The 23153-nt window shown below is 43.6% G+C and overlaps 2 protein-coding genes across 3 annotated transcripts in view; one reads left to right on the top strand and one right to left on the bottom strand.

The window, feature by feature from the left end:
• LOC142475204 (von Willebrand factor A domain-containing protein 5A-like) overlaps positions 1 to 23153 on the bottom strand; it is a 354651-nt gene that overhangs the window by 61353 nt on the left and 270145 nt on the right. The gene's annotated exons all lie outside the window — the stretch shown is intronic.
• Positions 1 to 23153, top strand: part of LOC142474995 (von Willebrand factor A domain-containing protein 5A-like) — a 65889-nt gene that overhangs the window by 11551 nt on the left and 31185 nt on the right. For both annotated transcript variants that reach the window (XM_075581134.1, XM_075581120.1), the window contains exons 2-10: positions 3295 to 3353; positions 3510 to 3712; positions 6385 to 6607; positions 8532 to 8701; positions 11726 to 11840; positions 16289 to 16458; positions 18523 to 18611; positions 19216 to 19360; positions 20414 to 20493. In XM_075581134.1, the coding sequence (XP_075437249.1) occupies positions 3308 to 3353; positions 3510 to 3712; positions 6385 to 6607; positions 8532 to 8701; positions 11726 to 11840; positions 16289 to 16458; positions 18523 to 18611; positions 19216 to 19360; positions 20414 to 20493 (1241 nt within the window). In that variant the 5' untranslated portion in view covers positions 3295 to 3307. The remainder of the gene's footprint in view (positions 1 to 3294; positions 3354 to 3509; positions 3713 to 6384; positions 6608 to 8531; positions 8702 to 11725; positions 11841 to 16288; positions 16459 to 18522; positions 18612 to 19215; positions 19361 to 20413; positions 20494 to 23153) is intronic.

The following is a 23153-nucleotide window of genomic DNA, read 5'->3' on the forward strand; positions in this document are numbered from 1 at the left end:
CAACCAATCCTGTTTGTCACAGCGTCTTTGCCTCCGAGTCTTTGGAACCCGGTGTCTACTGTGGAACAGGTCGGCCAAAAAGGGGAACAGTTTACCAGGTTTCTCCTGAGTCAGAGAATGAGGCTCCTCCTGAGAGACTGGAGCCATTAGGTTTGAAAAGAAAGGCCAGTCCCGGCTGAGCAAAACGGGGGCAGGGAGCCAAGGAGCGATTCCTACTTCGATCCTGGCCTCCTGATTTTGGCCGTTGGATACCATTTTACATCGCCGTGTATACACTCTATACTCCATGGGGAGTCAAAGGAAAGCACGTCAGGCGGTAACAGTTCCCGGAAGACCAGCGTTTTTCCAGAGCCTGAATCTATAAAGGCCTGGACGGTTTTACCACCAATCTGGATTGGAAGTAGCCTGGGCTTGCCACTTTCTCTGGGGAAGGCCGAGGCTACTGTCCGGCTGAAGGAGCATTCCATCTGTGGGCAGTACACATGACGGTGGCCTTGTTCTCCGCAGGCCGAACATGGAGAGGCTTCCCTTGCCGGAGGGTGCCGTGGATACCGCTCAGCGGGACCGGATACTGGAGACCAGGCCTCTGATGGGTCCTGTGTGCGACGTCCTCTGAAGTTCCTCTCATTTGGCGACGAGCCGACATCAGGAAGTAGATGAGGGTCTCGGCGGGGACCAGCATTTGAAGCCCTCCCTTGCTGGAACGACTGCTCCTTCCGTGGGACTTGGCGGTTGCGTATGTATGGGCCGTAGGTCTCCCATTGGTCCGACCTCCCTCTTTGGGCATCCGCAAATGCCGGTGGTGTCGGATGCGTCGGGTCAGGACACTCGCCTGCTCCTCGGCCCCAAGGAAGTTCTCAATGAGTCGGACCGCCAAAGCTAGGGTTTCAGCAGCATGGCGTTTTACCCAAGAGCGTGTGGAAGGGGGTATTACCAGTAGGAATTGTTCCAAAACAACTTGCTCAAGAATTGCCTCCTTAGTGCACTCCTCGGGTTGTATCCAGCGAGTACACAAGTCCAATAACCGCTGAGCGAGGACCCGGGGTCTCATCTTAGCGGTGTACTTCAGGCTCCGGAACTGCTGCCAGTAGGTCTCTGGGGTCATACCTAAGCGATCCAGTATGGCGGCTTTTACTTGTTTGTAATCCATTGCCTGGTCGCTGGGAGGCCCTGATATGAGGCCTTGACTTCTCCTATGAGGAGCGGGGCCAAAGCGGTTGTCCAGCGATCTGCAGACCAGCCCCGGGCTTCGGCAACTCTTTCGAACGTCAGTAAAAAAAGCCTCTGGATCCTCGTTCTGAGCCATTTTCCTCAGGAGGACCGGGGGTTTGTTCGCAAGTTCTGTACTGGCAGACCCCTGGGATTGAGTCAGCAACCTGGCCATCCGCTCATCCTGTGCTTCCTGCTGCTGGATTAGGAGCTGGGTTTGCTGCTGCAATAGTCTTTCATCTCTCTCTGCATGTAGTTGGGTCTGCTCGCACAGAAACGCTTTTAAAAATTATTCCATTTTTAAAAATAAATAAATTGTGTGTGGCCCTTCAACTGCAGGGGCTTTTCAAAATCCTGGCACTTCTGACACCATATGTTGCAGGGTACATGCAACCACACACACGGGTTCTCTTGATAAGGCTTATTTATTGAGCCTTAAAAAATACAGCACACAAAAACAAAATAGCTTATTTTCAGCATACAAAAAACAAAACAGCTTCTCTTCAGCATGCAGGACACAGACAGTTCAAACATGTACTTTGAAAACAGACCTTATAGCAGTAATCTTACTTCAGCCTTTCAGTCCTATCTCTTGACCACCCAGCCCTCCTGTGTGTGCAGCCTGAGGGTTTTAAAACACCTTGATTATGCAGCTGGGACCACTCTAATTGTCAGGAGCTTCCCAGCTGAAAATTAACCTCGTCACTGCTGCACTGCATACCTACACATACGTCTGCCAGGCATATAGCTGGTGACGTTCATTCACCCTGTCACAGGCTGCCAACTATACAACTAACTACCCTAAGTTAGCATTTAATATGAACAAAACAAAAAATAGGGGCTCCCTTGCATCTATAAAAGGTGAATAACACACAGTACAATGCAATAAAATAAACTATACAATATAGGTGAATACAACCGTATGGGTGAAAAGGAAGGCTGCAAATAGTCCCCAAAAACTTCCAAAAGATAAATACAGCAACATAGTGTAATATTGTTAGGTGTAGATACACCTGTAATAACAATGATTAAATATAAGAAAAAGTCAGAGTGTTAGAGCAATTAGATAAAAAAGAGAAAATTTAATACACATAAAAAGAAAAACAAGTAGATCAATCATTCCTCGTGGATGTACAGTACTTATTCATATGCGCTTTATCTACTTGCATCTTGTAAGTAGGATTCCTACTGTACAGTTGCCTGATGCAGGAGCAGCGGCAGTTCATTTTTTGTTTTTGTTTTTATATGTGTATTACATTTTCTCTTCTCTCACTCGACCCTACCTTCTGTCAATTACCCCACTCTCACTCAATCCACCCTACAAAATACATACCAAAAAACCCCACCCCCGGGGGAGTGGGGGGGTCTGTCGTCTGTAGGAGGAACCCCTGAGACTGCTTCAAGGAGTCCCAGGGTTCCACAGAACCCTGGTTGGGAATCACTGGATTAGGGTAACAAAGATAAAATAATGAGAATTTGTAATTTTTTTAAAATAGTATCAATTATTATCTGGAGCCATGCCTCAGGCAGTCGTCTCTCAGTTATGGGGATAGAAGTATTTAAGAGGCTGCAGTTTGCTGAGATTAATACTTCTGATTCCTTTGTTCTGTTCAAGGAGAAGAGGAAGCAAGGAATCTCTGTGAACTGCAGCCTCTCTGAAACTCCCAGTGCCATTAATCAGGGCTGCGCAAACGGGGGGGTACCGTGCTTACAGAGGCTCAACGTTCTTCCCTCACAACATTTAAATTGATTGCCAGGGTAGGACACCGGGCCTCTGTAAGTGTCTTTTACCTGCTATCCGGCTTCTCCTGACGATGCAGCGTAAAATGGCAATGACCTCACATGACGCCACCGAGACGCAACCGTGGAGAGCAGGTAAGAGGCATGGGGCACAAATTAAAAAGTTTGTTCCCATGCCATAAATGACATAATAAGTAGATCCAAGATGGTCACCTCCTGATTCCCTTGAAGGGTGAGACCTGACTTCAGAGGAGAGAAGTGCACTGCCTGATACATAGACATTAATAATGTACTGTATTTTGTGTGTTTATCTCATTCCTCTTCATCCTTCTAATCTCTTCACAGGTCAATTAGAAACATGCGTCCTTTCTGTGGCCTTATCACTGCATGCTCCAAGAAGCCAGGTGAGATTCCTAATTCTTCTCTATTCATGAAGTGCCACAGTATTAATTAGTATTAATAACACTAAATATTCATCATCATTATCATATCTACTTTTGCTATTATCCAGGTGAGACTCTCCATGTATAAGTGGTTCTCTCTGTTTGTGCTCCCCACAGTCCCTCTGCGGGGGATCTCCGTTGATGTTCAGGTTCAAGGCTTCGTGGCGGATGTAACAGCGACGTTGAAGTATAAGAACCTGGAGGAGAAGGCGGTGGAGGCCGTCTTTGTGTTCCCTATGGATGAAGACTCTGCCGTGTACAGCTTTGAGGCAACGGTGGACGGGAAAAAGATTGTAGCAGAGATTCAGGAGAAGAAGCAGGTAATGGTGACGTAATGTAATCTTCAGATATTAAATATAATGATCTACCAAGGATTTCCAGTGAACAGAAGACCCTTTTATTTTAAGCCACCGTATCTCCAGCCTTTAAACTCCTCAGACCTGAAGGAGCCTGCCACACACACAGAACTATATGGGTAACTTGGTTATAAGCAGCGTGTGATTCTCCTTATTGGGTCAGGACAGAAATAATTCAGAAATATTATGCTGTTCATTGACTTGTCTAAAAAATGTAAACCTGCAGCATTTCCAAGAGAGCGTTTAATACTCAGTGTACATGTGTTAATACAGAGATTAACGGTTTCTGTCTAACTTTCTAGATGACCAATATCAGATTTATTGGCCTATTATAGTAGCCCTCGATAACGTTGCTTCCATCTCGAACGATGTGGCATGTTCCTATCGAATGGCGTGACATTTGTGTTATCACGGTGTTCAGAAAGAATCAGAAACCATTTCCACAAGTCACAAACCGTGAGGTAGGAAAATGCCAATACCGCTCGGGACAGCAGCGATGGTATCTCAGCCTCTCTCAAAGTTCTCCTCTGTACGATCTGGCCGCAGTCTGTAAGAGCTGCACAGAGAGAGCTGCATCTCCCTGCACAGCACTCACAGGCGATCACAGTGATTTTATTTACATTATAATACTAGTGTGCGGGGAAGGGGGTCTACGGAGCTGAACCAAATTAATTTCAGGTCCGGGGACCCCCTTCTTCCCGAGTTACAGGCCCCAGTATCTTAAAGGGATGTACGTCACATCCTTAATAAAATGGCTGCCATCACATGGTACATCCCCAATCCGATTGGTTGAAGTACCATGTGACAGCTTCCATTTTTTTAAAGGATGTGATATTGTCTTAAAGAGATGATGTCACATACTTTTAAAAAAATGGCTGCCATCACATGGTACTTCAACCAATCGAATTGGGGATGTACCATGTGATGCATCACATGGTATATCTAACAAACCGATTGGTTGCAGTACCATGTAATGGCGCCATTTTTTTTAAGGATGTGACGTACCTCCCTTTAAGATAACGTCACATTCTTTAAAAAAAAAAAAAAAAAAACAGGGAGGGTGGTTAGGCGTCCCGGGTGGGTAGCCGGGGAGGGGGGTTAACCACTTAATTACTATAGCAGTTACTAACTGCTGAAGTGATTAAGGGGTTAGTGGCCATTCGTTTGTTTTTTTATTGGTATGTTGCTGCCCACGGAGGACATGGACGTGGAGGACGGTGATGAGGACAGCCTTCATCCTGGCAGGGGTAAGTGCAACTTTCATTTACTTTATGCTTGATGGATAATGTTTTAGTTTTCATGGGCAAATGAGCAATTATCCAGATCTGGATAATAGTAATTTTGCCCATTACTGTACTGTATGTGTTGGGGGGAGGAGGGGGCGAGGGGGTACCCATTCATTGCCATTGGGGTTAACATTGCTCCCATTGAGGGCATAGGTAACCACACTGGCAATGAATGGGTGTATTGGCTTGTATTGGGATTTAATGTTTATAGTGGGTAGCGGGGGTGGGTGAAGGTGGCATTTGGCCCGTGCTTGGTGTTTATGCCTACCGGGTGTGTAGCGGGAGGGGTTAACCCCTTCATTACCAAAGTGATAGTAACCGCTAAGGTAATGAAGCGGTTAACTCCTCCCGCAATCTTCCCGCAAAGCCTGAACACCCACAATGGGACAAATACCACCTTCACCCAACCCCGCTACCCGCAATAAACCTGGCAATGGTGGTTAACCCCTTCATTGTGTTACTGGTTTGCCGCTAAGGTAATGAAGATTCCTGCAAATGTATTTTTATTGCATTGAATAGAAGCCGGGGGTCTCCAGAGCTGATATTAATGCGGGGGGTCTCCAGAGCTGATATTAATGCGGGGGGTCTCCAGAGCTGGTATTAATGCGGGGGGTCTTTAGAGCTGGTATTAATGTGTATCACCTCCTGAGACTCCTGGCTTCAATCCAATGCAGGAAAAATGCAATTTTTTTTCCTACTTGCAAATCCCATTCCACTACCCCTTGGGGGGGGCGAGATGAAATCTACGAGGAGCTCGCTAGATGAGATCCTCGATGAGATTCTCGTAGCTACCAGAATAGGGTGGTTTCCGAACAAATGCGAGTTGGAGCTCTTTTGGAGATCTCGCTTGGTGTGTTTGGCCTACGGGGCCAACGCTCGGGGAGATGCGCTTCCCGAACGAGTTTGGCAGGTGATCGGAGCTTTGCGCATAGCAACATTGCCAAATCGTTCGGGAAGTTTATAGAATAGGCCCCTTAGTCTTAATTAACATCTTGTGTGCTATGAACTTTGGGAATATAGGGATATAGAGAGAAAAGTTCCTTTTGCTCTTCTTTGCATCACTTTCCAAAGGCGCTGCGCTCAACCTTTGCCCATGTTTACCAGTCTGTGATTTGGGAAGTGTCAATAGGAGGAATAACCTTGTGCATACAATATACAGAGATGCACCAAATTCTGCTCCCATCTTGCTGCATATATCCCTCTCTTCTTTGGGCTAAAACACAGACCAGGTCTGAGGGGACAGGAAGCTCTGTGCACAACAATCAACTTTGCACGTAAACGTCTTACATTTGGGGCGAAAGAGAACAAATAAATGGATCCATTGCATCTCCCACTATGTGTGTCTCACAGGCTCAGAAAACCTACGACGAGGCCCTCAGCCAGGGCCAGCAGGCCTTCCTATTGGAGGAGGATGAGAGTTCCGGGGACATCTTTAGCTGCAGCGTGGGAAACCTGCTGTCCGGTCAGGAGGCCGAGGTGACGCTGAGCTACGTGCGGGAGCTGCCGCTGGAGGCGGACGGAGCCGTGCGCTTTGTGCTGCCGGCCGTCCTCAACCCCAGAAACACCCCGGGAGGTAAAGCAGAGCATTGTGGGAGACTCCGGTGAGAGGGGCTCATGTAGATTGTAGAGTTACGGCACCAGGTGCCTGATTCTGGGAATTTCTAGGTGTTTTCTAACAGGGCGTAAGCAGAAAACAATGAGCTGTGCAGACACGTTAATACACAATAAGAGATTGGCAATGTAAAACTGATCTTTAACTCGTACAGATTATGGGTTTATGTGACCATACAGATGTAGCGGCCGGTCGTCTACCGCATCAAGGGGCAAAACCCCGGCCAATTCGCCGAAAACTCCGCGAGATGGTCCACGGCAGGCTGTAATGGACCATCGGATTATCACAGTGAGGGGTCCCTACGTTTAAATGGGACTCACGCTGTGTGAATCCTACCGGGCTGCTCCTGTCTGTAAGAGACGCGCAGTAAGGGATTACAATCAGTCACTCCCCCTGCGCGCCTCATACTGGCGATCGCGGGGCTTTTATTTTATTTTAATAATACAGTAGGAGGGGGTCTTCGGAGGTGAACAACATTGATTTCAGGTCCGGGGACCCCCTGCCGGTATTCCTGTGACCATGTTTAAATTCTACCGCGCCACAGCCCACGTGATCGGGGGATCTAAACAAACCAGGGGGATACCGGCACCCCATGACCTGGCCTGTGTCTCTAACCCCCCCCACCCCCCAACACATACAGTACAGTATGGGCAAAATCCATATTATCCATATCTGGGTAATCACTCATTTGACCACTAAAAAAATAAAACACAACAAAAACATTAACTAGCCAGCATATAGTAAATGAAAGTTCTACTTACCCCTTCCAGGAGGAAGGCCGCCCTCATCCTCCTTGTATTCCTCTTCTTCAGTGGGCACCAACAAAAAAATAAAAAATAAATAACTACTTGCCACTACCCCCTTAATCACCTTAGAGGTTGATAACCACTATGGTAATTAAGGGGTTAACCCCCCTCCCGCTACCCACCCGGGAGGCCACCCCACCCTCCCCAGGGCAACTACCCCACCCTCTACCCATTGATTGGCACAGTGGTACATCATGCCCATATAATATATGCATGATTAGCCACTACGGCAGTCAGTGGACACCCTAACCACACCCCCCCATACAATACTGTATTATCAAAATAAAATAAAAGCCCGCGATCGCCTGTTAGAGGCGCGCAGGTAGGGTGACTGATTCAGCCTATCTCTTACTGCGCGTCTCTTACAGACCGGTAGAACCCGGTAGGATTCACACAGCAGGGACCCCCGCTGTGTTAATCCGATGGGCCATTAGTCTGGCCGCTGGAACCTCGCGGCTTGCTAGAGGTTGCCGTGCAAAACACGCGCGGCAAGTGGTAGAGAACAGGTAGCTACATCTGTAGATTCAAAGCATTTAATAAGGATTGTACTAACACTTTACTTTATTGCACATAGCTTTATTGGTTAATGTGTTTCTGTCAATTTCTTGCCATTATTTTTACCATGGAGCTAATTGCCCAATGTAAATTGGTTGAGTATCTGTTCCAACACCAGCGGAGTTATCAGCAGGAGGTGAAGGAGAAGACCTTACCTGATACAGCACATTTATGGGACAGCTCTATATACTTTTTATTCTCTCAACGCTGGAGTTTAAATCTCCGCACAAAGTCTGACTTTTGAAACGAGCAGCTCCAAGTGACGTTCAAAGAGTTTGTTGAAAGATTTGTGTTCAGCCCACAGCTTAACCCCTTAAGTGTCCGAGGCCCATGCAACACCGTGCTTTGCTGGCGTCTCAGGCACTAAATGGGTTAAGTTGTGTGGTCCTGTAACACAATCTGCTTTGCATTGGAACTGCCCAAAACACAAGTTGAAATGTAGTCTGAGAAATACTTACAAGTGTTATTTTTCTCTGTCCCCTTCTCAATCTTTCCTTCTCCTATTTTCTTGTCCCTCTGTGTAGATCAAGAAGAGAGTATTACTGCCAACCTCCCGCGCGTCCCCCCTGGTCAGATCCCATACACCCTGAGTATGAGAGCCCACTTCCAGTCGGCGTACGGCATCTCCAAGGTCCAGTCTAACTGCGGGATCACCCCTCTCCAGTACACCAATGATGACAAAACTGCGGCCAAGGTGAGGGAACAGATATCGAAACTCTCCTCTAAATATACTTATAAACTACCCCTCTGAATGAACTTACTTACACCTGCCCTGCTAGGATTCTGCTTTCAGAGAGGTTAAATACTGGAAGTGTCCACCAGACACTGCTTAACCAGAGAACGCCTGTTCTCTTGGTGTGAGATGGAGATTACACTCCATTTACCACACTGTATATATGGTCCCCAGGAACTTATTCTATGTAATCTGATGTGGCTAATTAGGCAATTTTCAGCTGAAGTTCTCCTATTTGATTCCTAGAATAAGTCCCTTAGATTAAATTTGTCCTACACCCTGCTTCACTAGCCTGCCCCAAATCCAAATACAGTAACGTCCGCCTCAATGGATAGAAGGAACAGTTCATGGATGTTCTGTCCCAGGGTTACTGTGGCTTTATAAGTTGAGAAGGTCAGTTTACTCAATTCCTTCCCCCTATACAAAATTACATCTTCTCTGAATTTCTGATGTTTATTGTGGGAACATGAACAAAAAAATAAGGAATAGGTAAGAAAGAAAGCTCTCGCATGCGAGCTCTGAAAGGAAGGAACTGAACACAGTCCCAGAGGAAACAGCTTGGACTGCACCAAGAGACAGGGAGAAAGGAAAGTACCAAGACCCCAGGGGGTGGGGATAGGGAGGTTGCTAAGGCCACAGGCAAAAGCAGAATACAGGAAGGAATACTGAACTGCAGACAGAACAGATACCTTGGTTTCTGCCCCCACTCTTCCCCCAGACTTAAGTCTTATTCTTTTTTTTATGCAAAAAAGTCTCAATTTTACTATATATTGAATGTATCCATTTCTTTCCGTGCCATTCTATCTTTGTCCCCCTGTCTTTCACTTTCGCTTTTCATCTTTACCCACTCTCACGGGAGACCAGGACTTACACACCAGGGATCAATTTGCCAGACAGAAATACAGAGTTTATCAAATTAATTTATTGGAAAAAGGAGTATCCAGAGCTATTTACAGCAAATCAACACACACTTACAACTAGGAAACTGGGGTACGCTATAAACCTAGTTGCAGGGATCTCATCAAGAGATTTACCCTGTGCTCCCTTCCCTGCAAAATCCTCTGCAGCGTCTCCCAGTTACAGCTCCTTGCCAATCTGCTTCTTCTCTTCCACAAATAATCCACTCTCAGCAAACAGCTAACAAAGAGATCTTATCTCCTCTTGCTAGGATTTTGCAATATGACCCCAACCCCTGATTGGTGGGGGGAAGGGCAACACAAACACAGTTACATGCAGAGCCTTACTGGGGAAGATCACAGACCACTGTGCAACAGTAAATCTGAAACCAAAATAAACATCTGGTTCTTGATGTGCTGGAACCAAGCTACAGAATACATATACACATATAACATAATACAGGTGTATTACTGACAGGTAGGGGTAATGCAGGGCTGGAACCAAACTACAGAATATATATACACATATAACATAATACAGGTGTATTACTGACAGGTAGGGGTAATGCAGGGCTGGGACCAGGCTACAGAATACATATACACATAGAACATAATACAGGTGTATTACTGACAGGTAGGGGTAATGCAGGGCTGGGACCAGGCTACAGAATACATATACACATAGAACATAATACAGGTGTATTACTGACAGGTAGGGGTAATGCAGGGCTGGGACCAGGCTACAGAATACATATATACACATATAACATAATAAAGGTGTATTACTGACAGGTAGGGGTAATGCAGGGCTGGGACCAGGCTACAGAATACATATAAACATATAACATAATACAGGTGTATTACTGACAGGTAGGGGTAATGAAGGGCCTGACCTTTATTTAAAGCAGTCACATTTACCCCTACCCTCACACCTACCATTTCCTTTTTTTTAATATACACATTTTTTCTTTCTTTTTGGAAAGTTACCTTTTTGACAGGTTTTTCCGCTTCCTCCTTCCTCCATCTTTTATTCCTTTTCTTTCCAACCTAACTGCCTCTTAACCTCTATGTTCCATGTTCCTGGCAGCTAAGGGGTTAATCATTCTCTTTATATATGCTTATGTATTGTATTGTATGTCTTTATTTATATAGCACCATTAATGTACATAGCGCTTCACAGTAGTAATACATGTGACAATCATATGAATAACAAATAATATAAATAACAGATCATGGGAATAAGTGCTTCAGAAATAAAAGTAACATTTAGGAAGAGGAGTCCCTGCTTCGAAGAGCTTACAATCTAATTGGTAGGTAGGAAGAGCGTATAGAGACAGTGGGTGGGCATTCTGGTAAGTGCGTCTGCAGGGGGCCGAGCTTGATGTATCATGCGTATAGTATTACCCACAGTGCTATTCATATGCTTCTTTAAGCAAGTGTGTCTTAAGGTGGGTCTTAAAGGTGGATAGAGAGGCTGCTAGTCGGGTATTGAGGGGAAGGGCATTCCAGAGGTGTGGGGCAGTCAGTGAGAAAGGTTTAAGGCAGGAGAGGGCTTTAGATACAAAGGGGGTAGAGAGAAGACATCCTTGAGAAGAACGCAAGAGTCGGGATGGTGCATAGCGAGAAATTAGGGCTGAGATGTAAGGAGGGGCAGAAGTGTAAAGCTTTAAAAGTGAGGAGGAGAATTGAGTGTGTGATACAGGATTTAATAGGAACCCAGGAGAGTGATTTCAGCAGGGAAAATGCTGAGACAGATTTAGGAAAGAGTAGAGTGATTCTGACAGCAGCGTTTAGGATAGATTGTAGGGGAGACAGGTGAGAGGCAGGAAGGCCGGACAACAGGAAGTTACAGTAATCAAGACGGGAGAGAATGAGGGCCTGAGTCAGAGTTTTAGCAGTCGAGCAACAGAGGAAAGGGCGTATCTTTGTTATATTGCGGAGGAAAAAGCGACATGTTTTAGAAACGTTCTGAATGTGAGAGGAGTCGCGTTTGACCCCTAGGCAGAGTGCTTGGGCTCCTGGGTGAATGATCGTACTTCCTTCTCTCTGTCACAAACCTTCACCCCACTGGTGCATCTCTTCCCTCCAGGTTTCACTGGCTGAAGGACACAAGTTTGAGAGAGACGTGGAACTTCTTGTTTATTACAAAGAGGTGAACAAGCCCAGTGTCACAGTGGAGTCGGGGCTTCCGGATGCTGAAGCAGGTGCGCCGGGAAATTCTGTATGTATGTATGTATGTATGTATGATTGTATGTATGTATGATTGTATGTATGTATGTATGATTGATTGTATGTATGTATGATTGTATGTATGTATGTATGTATGTATGATTGTATGTATGTATGTATGTATGATTGATTGTATGTATGTATGATTGTATGTATGTATGTATGTATGTATGATTGTATGTATGTATGTATGTATGTATGTATGTATGTATGATTGTATGTATGTATGTATATATGTATGATTGTAAATATTTACATTTATAAAAAAAATGTATCTGTTTTAAAGTCAAAAACACAACTTCCAAAGCCCAAACTCTACACTGGGAAAATATGTCTTAGTGCAGATAAATACACTGTGTTGAATAAATGTGAGTCAATAAATGCCCACTCACGTTGTGCAAATGAGATTCAAATGTTTTCAGACATATATAGAAGTTTTCTGAATAGTTGGTAGTAAAACATACAGAACCCTTACAAGCTCATATTGAACCACCAAAAATACCCACAACATATATATAAGCATATAAGTTTCACAAAGGAGTGCTACTGAGCATGGCAACATATATATTAAAAACCAGAGACATAACATAAAACACAGACAAAGCTCAGTGCACATCCAGAAAAACTTATATACGATACAGTGCCTAAATATACATGTATAAATAACTAATAAATAAATTTGTAAAGCTTCCAGTGACTGAGCTCCTGATTAGAACCAACGCTACCACCACCCTAACACCTGTCACTAGTTTTAAATACCTGGGCTTATGGTTTGACTCCCACTTAACATTCGGGATGCACATTGATACCCTGACAACCAAGACCTATGCCAAACTAGGGGTACTTTACAGGAACAAATCCTCCCTAAGTCTCCTGGTCAGAAAGCGTATTGCACAGCAGATGCTAATGCCAATTATTGACTATGGAGACATAGTATATGGCTCGGCTCCTCAAACCCACCTTAGCAAACTTGACACCCTCTACAATTCAATTTGTCGTTTTGTTCTCCAATGCAACTACAACACACATCACTGCGAAATGCTCAAAGAACTAGATTGGTCATCACTAGAGTCTAGGCGCAAAGTTCACCTTTCCTGTCTCACCCTCAAATACTTTCTGGGCAAGCTACCCAGCTACCTGAACAAGCTCCTCACCCCTACCACATGCAGTACCTATCACCTGAGATCAGACTCCAAAAGACTATTCATGGTCCCAAGACTCAACAAAGTATCCGGACGTTCCTCCTTCTCCTTCCGTGCACCCCAAAACTGGAACAACCTACCAGAGACTCTCATATCCACCACCAGCTTAAGTTCTTTCAAATCTAAGGCTGTCTCACACTTTAATCTGGTCTGTAACTGTTTCATACGCTCATAATATATATTTTCTTTAACTGTGCATGCAATGTCTTGTATATAATGTATACCTTGTTCATTTATGTAACTGTATTTGTAACCATGTATTATTTTGTTTTACTCTGTGCCCAGGACATACTTGAAAACGAGAGGTAACTCTCAATGTATTACTTCCTGGTAAAATATTTTATAAATAAATAATAAAATTATAAATAAATAAAATAAAATGGTCTTTTAGTTTAACATTTTGGCCAAATTGTTGTAAGCCCTTGAGCCAACTGCACGGCAGACCATGTTTCAGCTAGTCTTAGCTGATTGGAGGGTGGCAACCTCCTACCTAATTGATGCTCACCCCCTCCCACATTTAAATGGTTAAAAGCTCACTGCATAGCATCTCCCACTCTCAGGGGAACTTGCCTGCTTACAGTGTGACTGTGACAAATCTAATACAGAGTGCTTTTCCTGGTAATGTACAGGTTAATAAAAGCTTCAATCAGACTTAGAACTTTGCAACTAATTTTGACAGATTTATTATAAATCATTCTTCCTGGCAATGCACAGGTTATTAAGAATCTATATTAGTGTTAGGGACCCTTGAAACGTGGTCTGCCGTGTAGTTGGCTCAAGGGCTTACAACAATTTGGCCAAAATGTTAAACTAAAAGACCATTTTATTTATTAGTTATTTATACATGTATCGTACCGTACTGTACCGTATATAAGTTCCGTATATACGGCACTGTACCGTATATAAGTTTTTCTGGATGTGCACTGAGCTTTGTCTGTGTTTTATGTTATGTTTCTGGTTTTAAATAGTTGGTAGTAAAGTCAGGAACCCTCCAAGTCATAAAAAGAAAGAGAAGATGGACATGGTACGGAACAGTTTTATGAATAAAAAAACAGAAATGAGCAGTGAGCCCATACAACCTCACATGCTCCACGGTAAAAATGAGCATTTGGACAACTCTAGTCTGTGAAATCGGTGTCCCGCAAACAACCGGCCGGTGGTAGCTGGTAGCTCTCAACTGCTCTCAGTCTTGCGGAATCACAATTCCAGGTTTCCCCGGCGGATGACCTCATGACATTGACGGAGCCAAACAGAGCTTCAGGATTCAGCTGCAGCCTCTGTGATACACGGAACAGTGCACGGAACAGCAGGGATAGCGCTCTCAAACGCTCTCAGCTTCGAAGGACCACCCTACGTGTTTCATTCCACTCGGGAACTTCCTCAGGGGTACAATAGTAGTCCACAGTCAACTGGTCTGACTCTATTTAGAAAAATCATTTAAAAAAATGTAACATGTCCCGCTGCATCTTTATTGTTGCCAATTCACTAAATGTGTTTATATTTTGGCAATTTGATGTTTGCGCCGCCCCTTGAGTATGACGTCGACTTTTTAGGGACTATGTATATCAGACCAGTTGACTACGGACTACTGTTGCACCCCCGAGGAAGTTCCAGAGTGGAATGAAACGCGTAGGGTGGCCCTTCAAAGTTGAGAGCCTTTGAGAGCGCTATCCCTGCTGTTCTGTGCCCTGTTCCGTGTATCACAGAGGCTGCAGCTGAATCCTGAAACTCCGATTGGCTCCGTCAACATCGTGACGTAATCCGCCGGGGAAACATGGAAGTGTGACGCCGTGAGTCTGAGAGCAGCTGAGAGCGGTTGTTTGAGAAGCGAGATGTCGATTTCACAGACCCAGAGTTGTCCAAATGCTAATTTTTACCGTGGAGGTTGTCTGGGATCACTGCTCATTTCTATTCATAAAACTGTTCCGTACCATGTCCACCTTCTCTTTCATTTTATGACTTGGAGGGTTCCTGAGTTTACTACCAACTATTCAGAAAACGTCTATATATGTCTGAAAACATTTGAATCTCATTTTCACCACGTGAGTGGGCATTTGTTGACTCACATTTATTCACCACGGTTTATTTATCTGCACTAAGACTTATTTTCCTAGTGGAGAGTTTGGTCTTTGGAAGTTGTGTTTTTGATTTCTAATTAGGGGTTGTATTGTATTGTATTGTATGTCTTTATTTATATAGCGCCATTAATGTACATAGCGCTTCACAGTAGTAATACATGTGGTAATCAAATAAATAACAGATAATATAAATAACAAATCATGGGAATAAGTGCTTTAGACATAAAAGTAACATTAAGGAAGAGGAGTCCCTGCCCCGAGGAGCTTACAGTCTAATTGTTAGGTAGGGAGAACGTACAGAGATAGGAGGAGGGAGTTCTGGTAAGTGCGTCTGCAGGGGGCCAAGCTTTATGTATCGTGTGTTCAGAATATCCACAGTGCTATTCATATGCTTCTTTAAGCAAGTGTGTCTTAAGGTGGGTCTTAAAGGTGGATAGAGAGGGTGCTAGTCGGGTACTGAGGGGAAGGGCATTCCAGAGGTGCGGGGCAGTCAGTGAGAAAGGTTTAAGGTGGGAGAGGGCTTTAGATACAAAGGGGGTTTGAGAAACACCCTCCTACCAGCTGCATCTCTCCTTACGTGATTATATATTCACTCTTACTCACTAAGTAATTAGGTTTGCGCTTTTTTCTTTGTTGCATCTGTTTTAAAGTGTAATTTTCTATAGGATTTCTCAAAGTGTGGGCGGAAGACCTTGAGTTCCTATAAGGGCATTTTGTAATGATGTTTACTGATAATGCAGTCAATATTTAATCGGTTCACAATACATATAGTTTTCTATTTGCACATCCCCTTCATCAGGTCCCTTTTCTGCTGATGACATCATTTATTGTAAAAACATCACATCGTTTTGAGAATTTACGCTGTAAAATAATTTTGGGCCCTACTATGACCTCATTGTTTTTATTTGATGTCATACTGTTTACAATAAGTCTTATCTCAAAATAATACATTAGGAATAGAAATGTGTAATATGCTTAACTTCTTTACATCTTCAGTATACAGTATGTTGTTTATTTAGACTGCTCCTTTCACCCCTCCAAGGCACTTACAAGATATTACATCTGGGTTCTCCTTGGAGGGGGGATAGTCTGATCTCCTCTTTTGTTTCTTTCCTCAACCCTTTTCTCTTTAACTATTTTAAGGTTCCCTGATGGCAGAGCCGGTTGTGATGTTGAATTTCTACCCCAGCTTCCCAGAGACCCAGGAGTTGTCCAACTGCGGGGAGTTCATCTTCCTCATAGATAGGTCTGGAAGTATGGAGAGTCCAATGAATAATGAGCCAGATGCGCCCCAACGCATTCACAGTGCCAAGGTTAGTGGGGAGCTCGCCCATCGCTAACACAAGGGTAAATGTGTCCATTAGGCCATAGTTACTGGAACGATTACTCACCACCAATATAAGGTATCGCAATATGCTTCCATTGGGCCAAAGTTAGTGAAGAGGTTTTCAGAATTGGAGGATGCAGAGGCAGAGTTCAATTTAGAAATGTCTCCAGTTGTGTTTATATATTCCCTCATTCCTCCCTCCAAATAACTTAGGGAGAGGCGCCTATGCTCCAAAAGGAGAACATCTGTGGTACCTTGGGAGATATGCTAATGATTAGGCAAAGTATATTTAAATGAGTCACATCTAGAGATGGACAAACCAGTCCACATCCATTTCCTGGATTGATTAGACCAAATCTGTCCCCTGCACCAAAATCCCTCTGTGGATTGGGTACTAGAAAAGCCGAGCGGATCCATTAAAATCCGTCATTAAATACAACTTTGGGTTTTTTTTTTGTTTCAAATTTTTTTATTAGGCAGTAATAATATTTCACAGAGTTATAGTTACAGTTGGTACAACGGCCTAATCCAGGTTTTTACTGTTTAATTGGGGGGGGAAGATGATAGTCTCAACGCCCCTCCTGACCCTTCGGGGGCTGTCGGGGTGGCGTGAGTTTGGAAACAGAAAAGGGGTTAGAAGGAGACAGAAAGTGGGAGGGGAAGGGGGGGGAGTAGGGGGTATTGTTCCCCTTCTCTTTGGCGTCCCTATTTTGGGCCTTGATTCTATTTGTTGTGTCCTTCCATTTCTATGGGGGGTTTCGGTGCAGGAGCGCCATTTGACAATCCTGGGTTTTTAAGGATTCAAATTCGAATTTCATATTGAATTATAAACAGATATCTGTGGTATGTAACCGGAAGCCCCAAAAGGCTTGTTCAAATACAACATCAAGAAAAATACGAGGTTTAATGCAGCGTGGGGTGAGGGGAGGCGGCTGCTGTGTACAATATTCTGTTTAGTTGGTTGAGTTTCAGAAAGTGATTTACGTTTCAGTTCTTGGTTTAGCTGTTGCACTGTAACATCACTTTGAAATGACATTAAGGAACGTGCAGAGTAACAGGCTCGATGCGCTACAGAAGTATGAAGAAAAGCAACTTTGTGTTTCCATTTTTATTATTTAGAATGAGTTTTGCTTTATTTTAATGAGCAGACGTCCCACTGACCGTCACACGCAGAGGCAGCCTCGGGGCCGGCACAAGTGGAGGAGATAGAATCGCCATTTGTGTTTTCCATGAACAGACTAGTGGGGGCAGAGACCGAGCTTATTATCTTCAGATAAACTCTCCAGTGCGGCTTTAGATGCAATGTTCACAATGAATTTAATCCAATAGTGTCCAACACGTGGACATGGCGAAGCCGCGGTTACATTGACCCTGTAAATTACATTGGGATTAGTGCTCCCTCTCTACACTTACCCTGTCACTCTGGATTCATGCTGGACATGCAGTTATGCTAATCCTGTATATATGTCTTGTTACTAGATTAGCACAGTGGATAGTGTAAGTTCATCTCACTTTGACCATTTCCACTTGTATTAGTGATGTGTCACCTCTCCTCTCCCCCCGGCACAGGCTGGCAGTTACTGCAGGTATACAGACTTAGTGATGGCCATCTATTCCATTAACCTTGGCACAGTGGACACATTTGGAAGTTGCAGCTGCCTTGACCATTCAGAGTTAAATTAGTAAGGGCGACTTTTGCAGTAACCATGAACAGGTTTACACTTGTAATTTGAATCTGTCACTCAGATTATTACTGGTATGTATATATATATATATATATATATATATATATATATAGGAATGTGCCTTTTTGAGACTGATCTGTGGATTTCCGCAGCTGAAAGGAAATGACCAATCTGCAGTGGATTCAAATTCAAAGAAAAAATAAGCCCTTCCCCACCCACGTAAATAAGCTTCAGTTTATTCCGATAATTAAAAGTGTCTTACATGTGATGTAACCTCTAGGCAGAAAAGAGGCACTTTGTATGACCTTGATATTCAGTCCCATTCATTTCCCCCGCTGTCAGTCACCCTGTTTTCTCTCTCGCAGGAAACGTTGGTTCTTTTGTTGAAGAGTTTACCACTCGGCTGTTACTTCAATATCTTCGGCTTTGGGTCCCACCTTGAGTCCTTCTTCCTGTGAGTACAACATGAAAAGTAACTTGAGCAGGGACTCATCTGAGTGAAGTCTGTACTTGTGTAGAAAGTCACAGGGGTTTCATGGCGGCACCCTGCTGTTCTATACGTATTGAGTGGACTCCTCTGTGTGCAACTTAATAACAGTCCTGTGACGTTTCACTCATTAGATGTCAGTCTCCCTCTGGTAACTTCAGTGTTTCCATAGACTGTTTTATGTTTTTTTCATTAATATGCCCTTCTTGGTTTAGGCCCCTGACTCTCATTCACTTGGCTTTGTGGGCCTGGACATATGTGCAATTGCATCACAGAGATTACTACGTAACCATATAACCATGTCCTACTCTCATAAGCACAAGCTGAGGACCTAATGAGGATGGGGAGAAGGGTCACAGTGTTGCAGCTCTTGTACACGGCATCTGCTGTATTGGGGTAAATGCTGTTGAGTTACATGTGTTGCTCTAGAGGCACATGAAACTCCAGGCTCTTATGCAGCGATTCTTATACCCAGAGATAGATACTTTGAGCCATGTGTAGAGAAGTCTTTGCCCTATTCAGTTTTGCCCTCTGTCCTCTTGGTATTTGTGATTAGTATCCTCCTTCCCAGGGAGAGCATGGAATACACACAGCAATCTATGGACCAGGCTGTGGAGAAGGTTAACCAGATGGAGGCCGACTTTGGAGGAACGGAAATCCTACAACCTTTAACGAAAATCTACAAAACAGCGGGAAGACCAGAGCACCCACGGCAGGTGAGAGAGTCTGAGGAGAGAGTGGGACAAAGATAGTGATATAGTGACAGTGACTACTGTAGCTCAGACATGACATGTAGCAGGGATTAAGAGAGAGACATTCAGAATTAATTTGAGGCACCCATCGTATGTCACCGAATTTTAGTTTGTCACAAGGAATCTCCCTGAATGTATTAGTATAGGGGGCTGCTTTGTCTTCCTGTAACCCCAGCAGAAGGCGCACTCTGTACAAGGAAAAGAAAGCGTACATAGTTCTCAAGGAGCTGGCAGGTATTGTAAAACTAGAAAAAGAGGTTTTAGGAAATATAAGCAGTCTCAGAAGAAGGAGGTTAGAGAACTATATCAGGCCAGGCAGAAGGAGGCTAAGCAGATAATCAGATGTGCAAAGACCAAAGCAGTAGAGAAAACGGATCAGTCAGTATAGAAGGGGGGCTGGGGGGGGGGGGGGGTCGGGGAGAGACCATTCTTATGTATGTAAGTGTAAGGAGAAAAATAAAAGGCGGAATAGTAAGACTGAAGACAGAAGATGGCGGCCTTGTTGCACGAGACAATGGTTTATCAGATCACCTTAATCATTATTGTTGCTGAGTCTTCAAAGATGAAAGTGAGGTGAAGGGACCACAGATTGGTAACAAGAATTAGAATGGGAAGGAGGAGAACACACGTTTATTTACAGAGGAGAAAGTCCTATGGAACTTTCAATACCGAACCTGGACAATACAATGGGGCCAGAAGGGAATTATCCAAGGATATTAAAAGAGCTTAGGGGTCCACTGGCAACGCCATTAACAGAACTATTAAACCAGTCAGAATTCCATTTCATCGCCACACCCCCAACACTCGTATTTCTGGGGACCCTCCTAGTTTAGGAAGTGGTAAATAAAGCCAGCAGGGCAAATAGCTGGGGGTTTGTATTGTAAGCATTGGAAGGGTCGGGCCTGTGCCCCAGGTTCTGGGGGCACATACTGCTTCTGAGTAACTCTCACAGGGGCAGCTCGTCTCTGTTTGCTGAATCCATGCACCGTACATGACTTGTGTGTTTTCCCCCGACAGCTCTTTGTCTTCACGGATGGAGAAGATGAGAACACAGAGCACGTGATAGCAGAAGTTCAAAGAAATTCCAACAATCACCGGTAATTATAACCTGATACTGGGATGAGATCCTGTTTCCCAGCATGCAACACGCTGTGTGTGTGTGTGGACTCCAATGATAATGAAAGAAATCCCACAGTTTTTCCATGATAACCTGCCTGTATCAAAACCAGTCTTTTCTTAAATGTCCAATAGGGTTTATATTAACCAATTCCATGTCTTTTGAAACACAATAATGTATGAATTAGACAAACAAAGAGTAATTAAGAGTCAGAGTATGTGCAAAAGAAAGTGAAACCCTGGTTTTACCATTTAAATTAAAGGGGATAATTAGAATCAGGTGTTTAAATAATTAGGTAGATCTTCAGGGGTGAGTTTGGGAGGCCCCACCCTATATAAAGATCAGAAACCTTGTGACTTTGGTCTTATCCATAGAGGTGTGGAAACACTAATACATGGTGGAAAAAAGCGCTGCACAGCATGCAGAGGAGAAATGGAGGACAGCACATCCAAATAGACTAAAAACTATTTATTTGGGGGGTGACATAGGAGACATCAAAGTAGAGGGGTGTATGAAACAACTCAAATAAATTGTTTTTAATCTTTTTGGATTGTGTTGTACTCCATGTTCCCTTTGCAAGCTGCGCACCGCTTTTTTCCACCTTGGGTTACACAATTACTACTTCCGTTGTGGATGCACACCCTGGAGCCAAGAATCTCTTCTATCAGTGAGTACTACCTATGTTTGGAGTTATGTTTCAATGTTGCATACTGTGATCTCCTATTCTTATTACACTCTAAGTAGTACCTCATATAAGTGTGGTGGTGAACAGGCTAGAACAGCTTCACAGGCTACATCGTCCCCTAGTAACCATATATCCCACTTGGAGTTAAGCCCTCATGTGGCATCTACTAAATCTTGAGTGTTTATTCAATAGATTACTAATCAAGTTTGTTGTAAGAACTTATCTAACTCCTATCAAACGTTTTCAATACTTGGCTCTACCAATGGGACTTGAGATATATATAAATATATTTTACCTCTGTCTAATACCCTGTCGCCATGATCCTGGAACTGTTTAGTCCAGTTTTTTCTGTGTCTGGAAACACGTCATGCCACAATCAAAAGAAATCTCTGAGGGCCTCAGAAAAGCAGTTATGATGCTCGTCAGTCTGTAAAGGTTACAAAACCATTTTTTAAACTCCATCAATACACTGTGAGATAGATTTACAAAGACCACAGTCACTATACCCTGGAGCAGTCATCCTACCAAAATCTCTCCAAGGACAAACTGGCAAATCATCCAGCAATTCACAAAGAACCCCAGAGTAACATCCAAGGACCTGCAGGCCACTCTCGCTTTGGCTAATGTGAGTGTTCATGACTCAACTGTCCGAAAAAGACTGAACAAGAATGGTGTTCATGGAATGATAGCCAGGAGGAAACCACTGCTCTCTAAAAAGACCATTGCTGCCCATCTGAAGTTTGCTAAAGAGCACATAGATGATCCACAACACTTCTGGAACAATGTTCTCGGGAGAGATGAGTGAAAGGGAGAACTTTTTTGGCCTCAATGAGAAACGTTATGTTTTGCGAAAACCACATATTGTGTTCGAACAGAAGAACCTCGTCCCAACCGTCAAGCATGGTGTGGGAATATGATGGTTTGGGGCTGCTTTGCTGCCTCAGGACCTGGACGGCTTGACATCATTGACACAACCATGAATCCTGCATTGTATCAGAAGATTTTAAAGGAGAATGTCAAGTCACCCGTCCATAAGCTGGAGTGAAAGTGGGTCATGCAGCAAGACAATTATCCTAAATATACAAGCAGAGCTACAAAAGATTGGCTGCAGAAGAAGAAATTCAGTGTTCTAGAATGTCCTAGTCAAGGCACCTAAACTCCATCGATATGTTGTGGCAGGACCTGCAGCGATTTGTGCATGCAAGGAAGCCCTCAAATATCACTGAGTTGAAGCAGTTCTGTAAAGAGGGAATGAGTCAAAACCGATGTGAGAGACTGACCGGCAGTTACAGGAAACACTTAGTGGAAGTCATTGCTGCTCAAGGGGTGCCACCAGGTATTGAATCTAAAGGCTCACATACTTTCTCACACAGGGATATTGAATGTTTAATCATTTGTGGATAAATAAATGTTGAAAAAGTATCATGTTTTTGTGTCATTTGTTTGATCAGGTTATCTTTATCTATTATTAGGACTTGGATTACGATCTAATAACATTTTAGGTTTGAAATATGGGAAAATCTTAAGGGGTTCACAAACATTTTCTCGCCACTGTGTGTGTTTGTATATTATTTAGGTATACACACATCCCCCACTGCTATCCAAACCTTACATGAGAAAGGTCCCGCATGTAGGACCGAAACGCTGGTTATGATGTCTTGATAATACAAAGCTTTTTTGACCATCTTTTGGAGTGCTGCCTCTTGATATTCGTCTTAAACATGGTATCGTATTGCCTATATATATTATATATATATAATATATATATATATATATATATATATATATATATATATATATATATATTTATATATATATATATATATATATATATATATATATACAGTGTTCGACAAACCTATACATTTGCTTGCCCCGGGCGAGTGGATTTAACCCCCGGGCGAGTAATATTGGCCCAAGCAGCACATGTTTGGTACTAGGTGGCGAGTAGATTT

Source organism: Ascaphus truei, chromosome 1 (assembly GCF_040206685.1).
Source record: "Ascaphus truei isolate aAscTru1 chromosome 1, aAscTru1.hap1, whole genome shotgun sequence".
NCBI classification, from domain to species: domain Eukaryota; kingdom Metazoa; phylum Chordata; class Amphibia; order Anura; family Ascaphidae; genus Ascaphus; species Ascaphus truei.